At 38.2% G+C, this 7,389-nt stretch overlaps 1 protein-coding gene across 4 annotated transcripts; it reads left to right on the top strand.

Moving 5' to 3' along the window:
• The first annotated feature begins 318 nt into the window (after positions 1-318).
• Positions 319-6,954, top strand: LOC106568664 (polycomb complex protein BMI-1-B). Of its 4 annotated transcripts, none has more exons than XM_014139175.2 (10): positions 319-654; positions 4,174-4,306; positions 4,443-4,539; positions 4,741-4,796; positions 4,891-4,941; positions 5,070-5,178; positions 5,292-5,334; positions 5,467-5,565; positions 5,819-5,899; positions 6,238-6,954. In XM_014139175.2, exons 2-10 carry the CDS (start codon positions 4,195-4,197, stop codon positions 6,556-6,558), a joined length of 969 nt encoding a protein of 322 aa, XP_013994650.1. In that variant the 5' UTR covers positions 319-654; positions 4,174-4,194; the 3' UTR covers positions 6,559-6,954. The 4 variants fall into 4 exon arrangements, with proteins under 4 accessions (XP_013994650.1, XP_045549765.1, XP_013994651.1 ...); XM_045693809.1 differs by lacking the exon at positions 319-654 and adding an exon at positions 2,828-2,847; XM_014139176.2 differs by lacking the exon at positions 319-654 and having other exon boundaries at positions 4,480-4,539.
• Positions 6,955-7,389: the final 435 nt, after the last annotated feature.

Raw genomic sequence — 7,389 nt, 5'->3', positions numbered from 1 at the left:
TTAGAATTAAAATGAAGTGGGCCTATGCCTGTTAAAATACGATAATAAAAGCAATATTAACAACTTAATTCTAAATCATTTTGTAGCTTAAATCATTTTAGAATATATATATATATATATTTTTTTTTTTACAAATCTTAAACCATCACCTAAATATGTTTGAGTGAGAGGGAAACAATCTAAACCATGTAGACCACGAGTTGTGGACTAAAGACCCAGCCAGTGCATGAAATGTGTGTGACCACACATCAATATATGAAAGTTAGCTAACTTCTGTCACTGTTACCATCAACATACAACCCTAGAGGAATGAGACCACGTGATACAGCGGGGCGGTCGAACTAGCCTGCAAGCCATTTTGGGAACACTGTCAGTTTCTACTGCTATCAAGTGCCGCTCTATGCATAGCCTACTGCTTCATAGGGGTCGAGCACGGAGCAAACCGATAACCTATTTGGACCGGCACTGTTCGGAATCTGTGTAAAGTTTCTGACTCTCCGCGCGGTGATCTTTTTCTATTTGTTGAGAATTTCGCCACTGCCATTGAACAGCATTTGTAGCTCGTTCCAAGATGGCCGCTTGGGTTGCATTCATTTTTTTTCTGATCGACTTGTAACTTTCATTGTCCATCACATACGGGATATAAACCGTTAGGTATGTATTTTCTGAACTTTTAGTTTTTAACTTGCAAAAATACAAGTTTATGTTAAATGTTATAGCATTGCAAATGCAAGACCACTGCATGCTATCTGATTAATAGTGAACATCGGCAGTGGACCACACGGGCATATGGACACTCAAAGCACACACGATTGTAGAACGTTATATTATTTCAATGGTTATGTTTGTGTTCTTTCTGGAGCGCGTGATTTACACCATTGAAACATGGTCGCAGATCTGTTCATAGCAGCCAATGTTAACAGATCCGCACAGACGCATCCACATTAGTATGTATTCTACTAAGCTGATTTCAAACAGTTGTCCTCAACAGGCTCATTAGGCTGTTTTCATGAAAGTGGTATCAAATATGATTTCTCGTTGTGGCAAAATTGCCACGTTTGTTTTCAATATACGTTTATTCTGTCTTTCATTGAAAATAAATGGGCTTCGTTGTAGATGAGTAATTAAGTTGACAGGATTTCGCCTAGGCTATGTTTTGTTACGTTATTCAGTCACTTGAAAAGTGTTATGAAAAGTTTAACGATTGATGGTTTATTGCCGTGGATCATTTGATGATAAATAGATTTGATGAAATGACATCATGGGATCATTTACAATGCTGTTAACATAATTAACAATGCGATGGGTACCATTCAAGATTGTTCAGATCAATGCCATTTTTGTCTTTCTCTGTTGATCAATAATGAGTAGGCTACTATAGATCCATTCTTGACCTTTTGCGCAATTGATGTGTGGTCCTCGACGTTCATTAGGCTATGTCAATATAATTTCAAATGTATCTTCGTCGCAGTATGGTTTAATGCAATTTAGCCTGGCCTACACAAGATCAAGAGTTTGTCTCGGATCACCAATTGGCCAAATGTTGTCTCAAAATTCAGAGCACCACTCGAATCTCATTTGAAATCAAGATAAATGCCTTGGCCTACTGGGGATATATCTTTTTTTTACGTGCTGCTCATCATCTAGCTATGAAATAATAGTCGGCTAATTATATTTGTTTGGATTTCAGATAGGACCTGATCATATTTTTATGATCGTTCGGCTGTGGACATGGGAATATAGGCCGGCTCGAGGCTACTATTAATTGGCCTGCCCATATTATCTATCTATGTCACAATCAATAATGTAGGCCTATTCTGGTGATGACATTATAGTTTGACACGATAGGCTGAGGCAAAAACTCACATGTAAGCCTAAAACATATAAATAACACAATGTTTCACGTTTTATTCATTATTTAAATAAAGAACGCCTATTTCTCCCCACCCATAATAAGGTCAGTCGCGTTTCTTGTTGGTCAACTTTCATAAATGCATTAAAAAACAGACCATCATTTTCTGCACTCGATCAGTCATGTCTATAGACCTAACAATGGGATTGACCCATAATAATATTTGAAAATCGATACAACTTGTATGAAATAAGGCATGGAAAGCATTACTATTAAATATGTCTAGTCGTCTGCTCGCGTTGCGGGCATTCGAGAAAGAAAGTGCATTTTTGCGTAATTTGGGGCTTGATGGATTATTTCTTTCGTTTATGACTACAATTTCGTTGTTGCCATGTTAAACTCTATACAGTCAATGGGGTGCGTAGTTCAACAGCACAGGACAAGCATGACTTTAAACGTTTTCACATCACAGTGAACTAACTAGCTATTGTCTTGAGGCGCGTGATAGTGGGGACATTCGGAGATTACGTGCATAATGTGAGCTCCCCGTTTATTGACAGGTAGGTGTATGACGGGTCAGAGATTTGTCCAACTAAATGTTCAGATATTTTAGGAATGAACTTCTTTTAGAGTTGATGATAAGAGGGCTGAGCCATTGCGCGCCGTTTAGTTAACACACATAGCTGAGTAGAATGAGACATGCGATTTTTGTAGGTCTGGAGATCACACTGCCATGTTTGCGTGAACATGCGCCAACATAGTGTGACACATGCGTCATAATTCTTGCTTGGTCATATAGTTAAAATAATCACAATTTTCGAGTGTGCTGCATATTCTGTCGAGTCTACTCTGTTGCACAACCATTTGACGTTCATCCATTGACATTTGTGATGAATAGGCTAGGTTTAAGTCAACATTATTGATTATCAGGTGCCCGTGGTAGATGCTACAGCCAAGGAAGTCATTACAATAGCCTACAATTCGTAGATACATATGTAAGCCTATGATTTAACAATTATGATTGGTTAGTCCAACATTTAATTTGACAACTAACCTACAGTGAGTTATTGTCTTGGAACGCATGGTGTGCACATATGGAGATGCATAATGCGCGCTCCCAGTTTCTCGACAGGTGTAGGAATGTATACATTTAACTCCATTTTCCAACACAAATTGTGTGCTCGTCAGATACGCTATGGTGGGCTTCTTTTAGAATGGCCATGCACAAGAGGTATGAAAGAGCCTATTGCGTCTTGTATCAGATCGAGCTTGCGGTTTGTAGGCATAGCCCGTACTTCACACTCCACTGCTTGCGTCGCAGGACACACTTTACTTACAATCTTTTACAGCGACATAATGATAACGCATCACATTGAAGTCGCATGATCGCATAATATTGAAAATAATCGAAAGTCCTTCTCTCGGGCAATTAGGTAAATTATCAATGCAATGTAAACTATAGGCCCAGTCTTTGAAGTGTATCCTACATAGGCTACCTACGAAGATATTGATAATACACATATTGATCCGTTATAAAAAGAGCACAAGATATGAACATTTAGTTGGAAACGTTCCTCTAAACCTGTCAAGAAACCGGGCGCGGGATTGCACGCTTAGTCTACACTTAGGAAATGTGGCTAATTGGGGTTCTATCCAGAACCTATTTTTGTAAGAGTGTAGTCTACACTCCAAATTTAGGCTGCATAACGTGTGCCAATAATAGGGCAAATAATGATTGTTTACTGTGTTTAAGTCAATTAAATATATTGCCGCTTGGCGTTATAGACCTAGCAATTTTTTTTTATGAATTGAGATTTGGAAAAAGTTGATCATCGGCCAAATCGCCCTATAACCAATTAACTCGCTCACATTCCGGACTTGAAAAGGTAGCCTTATTCATGTGCTGTCAGTTTAATTCTTTTTTTTTCTTCTTTTTTTTACTTCGCATCGAAATCAACATTTCTGTAACGTGCTTCTGGGATAGTTGGGCTATTCTTAATAAATCAAACGCTTGGCTTGAAGTGAAGACTTCTAAAAATCGAAACGGAAGCTAAATTCACGGTAGCAATTATAAAAGGGTAAATTGATATTAGGGTACATACAATTCTATAATAAATAGGCCTGCGTGATAAATATTGGTTTAACCTATTTAAAGTCATCAAAATAATGTCCAGGTTCGTTTTTCGCAGGGTAGACATTAAAACAGTAACATAAATGCTTTACATTCTCAAGGCACATCACCGCACGTCACCGCCCGTGTTCTGAACAGATTGCGAGACTACGCTGTATCCATTCATTAATTTGTTTATTCTTTCTTATAGGATTTTACAATTTTTAGGACAATGCACAGAACAACAAAAATCAAGATTACTGAGCTGAATCCACATTTGATGTGTGTCTTGTGCGGTGGATATTTTATCGACGCAACCACCATTGTGGAGTGTTTACACTCATGTAAGTTGTCTTCAGTTGCATTTCATTCAAAATACCACACCATGCAAGTTGCTGTCTATGCCCACAGTTTTGACTGATTCGTTTGGCTTAAAGTATGCAGTATTGTCAAATTGTTTTGATTATTTTGTCTTTTCAGTCTGTAAAATGTGCATTGTTTGTTATCTGGAGACCAGCAAATTCTGTCCAATTTGTGATGTCCAGGTTCACAAAACGAAACCCCTTTTGAATATTAGGTGAGTAGCCTATATATGTCATTTTGTAAGGCAATAAATTAAAGTTCTATAATATTTTTTAACTCGAATATGAATGTGGAGACTTGGGGCTTAATAAATCGAAACCACATTACAATATTGACATCTCTTTTCCAAGTAAACCCTGGCTCAGAAATGAATCATACAATTTGCTGAAATAATTTTTTAAATATTCTATTTCAGGTCTGACAAGACCCTTCAAGACATTGTTTACAGGTTGGTACCTGGGCTTTTCAAAGGTCAGTACATTTTCCCGTTCATCCCCTCAAGTTGGTTTGTAACATGTCAAGTCCATCATAATACATTAACAATTATTTATTATTTTGCTTGCAGATGAAATGAAACGAAGGAGGGATTTCTATGCAGTACATCCTTCTCTTGATGGTAAACAAGTTGAATCAATGGCGAAGCACCTCAAGCATATCATTGCAACTTCAATGTTCATGTTGCTTTATCATTAGAAAGAGGAGGATTGGCACACTTTAATACTTGGTTGGTTTCTTATTCTGTAGTTGGAAATGGATCAAATGAGGAGCGAGGGGAGGTGGCAGATGAAGAAAAGAGAATAATAGCCGACGATGAGATTATCAGCCTGTCCATCGAATTTTTTCATCAGAGCAAGTAAGGCCGCTTTCAAACCGCCAAAAAGCATGCTTAAAAAATGCAGCCAACCCCCATGCTTGTCAATTATTTCTTTGCTCTTTTTCCAATTGTATATTTTGCTTTTCTCTTAGGCTGGTAAAGGAGGACGGTGAAGTCAAGGATATGAAGACAGAGGTGATTGTTTTAACCCGAAGAAAATCGTATTGGTGTCTTTTTAAATACAGGGTCAATCCAGATGGCTGAAAGTAACGCAGTGTTTATCATGTCTCCACTCAACTTATCTTTTTTTTGTCTGTTTGTTTGAAGATGATTGACAAGCGATACTTGCAATGTCCAGCAGCCATGACCATAATGCATCTGAGGAAATTCCTTCGAAGTAAAATGGATATTCCACGCACCTATCAGGTGACTACGGATATTTAATCAATGATTATTAATGTCATTATTTGAAATTCAGTGAACAATGACCCTATCTGAAATGTTGTGCATTTGTATAGACATTGTGTAGATTTGTTAAACGTAGAATCGACTTTGTTTCTTAAAAAAAAATACAGTATACAACTGATTGATTATGGTTAGATTTTTACTAGAGTTTCACACTGTTTATATAAATGATTAATCACACCTAATCTTTTCTCTCAAAATGTGTTGTTCACAGATAGAAGTTATGTATGAAGATGAACCATTGAAGGATTACTACACATTAATGGACATTGCACACATTTACACCTGGAGAAGGGTAAGCATTTACCCTTGCACTTCAACACATGCAATTTCCTTCTTTCTAATAAGACCTTGAAATGATATGCTGTGTTTTCCTTATTTATAAGGGGGGAAGTATAAGGTTGTGAAGTGGTGCATCCATTCATGAATTCTATTCTCTACCAAGCAATATGTTCACATGTATTTTGGAGAGCTTACACATTTATTAAAAAAAAATATCTCTATTGCTTGTTTAAAGCTCATGATGTCATTCTTAAAATACATGCTCAGAGGAGGCTCATCTGAGAATGTGGTTATAAGTCACAGAAAAGTCCCCTGTACACATAAACTTACAAAAATCTTCACTTGTTTTAGAATGGTCCCTTGCCATTGAAATACCGGGTACGAACAGGCTGTAAGAAGATGAAGATGAGCAGTCCAAGAAACGGGACCAAAACCACACAACATGCTGGAGGAGTATGCTATGACTCTGGGACTGGGGGTGACAAGCATCTGAACAATGACCCTGAAGCTCCCTCCACCTCATCCTCATCTCTGCCCAGTCAGAGCCACAGAATTGTCCACTCATCATCGCTTACCCACTTCCCCCACCTCTCCAGCATTGGCACCTCAACAAACGGTATCTTAACAAAAGCGGGTCCAAAACGACTTTCCCGGACATTCACGCCAACATAGACTGTAGACACTTTTACTATTGTTTCAAACATTTGCCATTTTTATATAATCCTATGTGGACAATATATTTGTTCATTTGTCTAAGAAAGACTGTGGAAAGATTTATTGAATTTGCTCAATGGCATCTGCAGATCGGGTTTGAAATGGCTAGCCCAGTAATGTGCCATGTGGTTTGGAATGTGAAAAAAAAATATCACGTTTATTTCAAACCTGGACATTCCAATAATTCCCATAACTGAATTGCCAAATACTGTAGTTGATTGAAATGTGGTTTTGGCTTCGTCAACTTCATTTGTCAACACACCAAAAAATGTTGCCTATTGCCCTCTGCATACATGTAATGGTGAATTTAATAAACACAACCTGCTTGTTTTGGCTTTAAGGGTGAAATCTGCAGTAGGTACTGCTGTTAAGTCATTTCAATTAATGATATACACTATACAAAAGTATGTTGACACCTGTTCAAATGAGTGGATTCGGCTATTTCAGCCACACCCATTGTATAAAATCGACCACACAGCCATGCAATCTCCATAGACAAACATTGGCCTTACTGAAGAGCTCAGTGACATTCAATGTGGCACCGTCATAGGATGCCACCTTTCCAACAAGTCAGTTCGTCAAATTTCTTCCCTGCTAGAGCTTTCCCTGTCAGCTGTAAGTGCTGTTATTAGGAAGTGGAAACATCTAGGAGCAACAACGGCTCAGCTGTGAAGTGGTAGGCCACACAAGGTCATCGAACGGGACCACTGAAGCACGTAGCATGTAAAAAATCTAATGTCCTCGGTTGCAATACTCACTCCCGAGTTCCAAACTGCCTCTGGAAGCAAC

Source organism: Salmo salar, chromosome ssa14, assembly GCF_905237065.1.
Source record: "Salmo salar chromosome ssa14, Ssal_v3.1, whole genome shotgun sequence".
Taxonomy (NCBI): Eukaryota; Metazoa; Chordata; class Actinopteri; order Salmoniformes; family Salmonidae; genus Salmo; species Salmo salar.
Note: the sequence above shows the minus strand (reverse complement) of the source record. Positions and strands in the feature narration are given on the sequence as shown.

Coding starts and splice junctions, on each gene's coding strand:
- LOC106568664 (XM_014139175.2), top strand. CDS start 4,195: ATGCACAGAACAACAAAAATCAAGATTACTGAGCTGAATCCACATTTG. Junction 4,540..4,740: donor AAACCCCTTTTGAATATTAG/GTGAGTAGCCTA, acceptor ATTCTATTTCAG/GTCTGACAAGACCCTTCAAG. Junction 5,179..5,291: donor GAATTTTTTCATCAGAGCAA/GTAAGGCCGCTT, acceptor CTTTTCTCTTAG/GCTGGTAAAGGAGGACGGTG.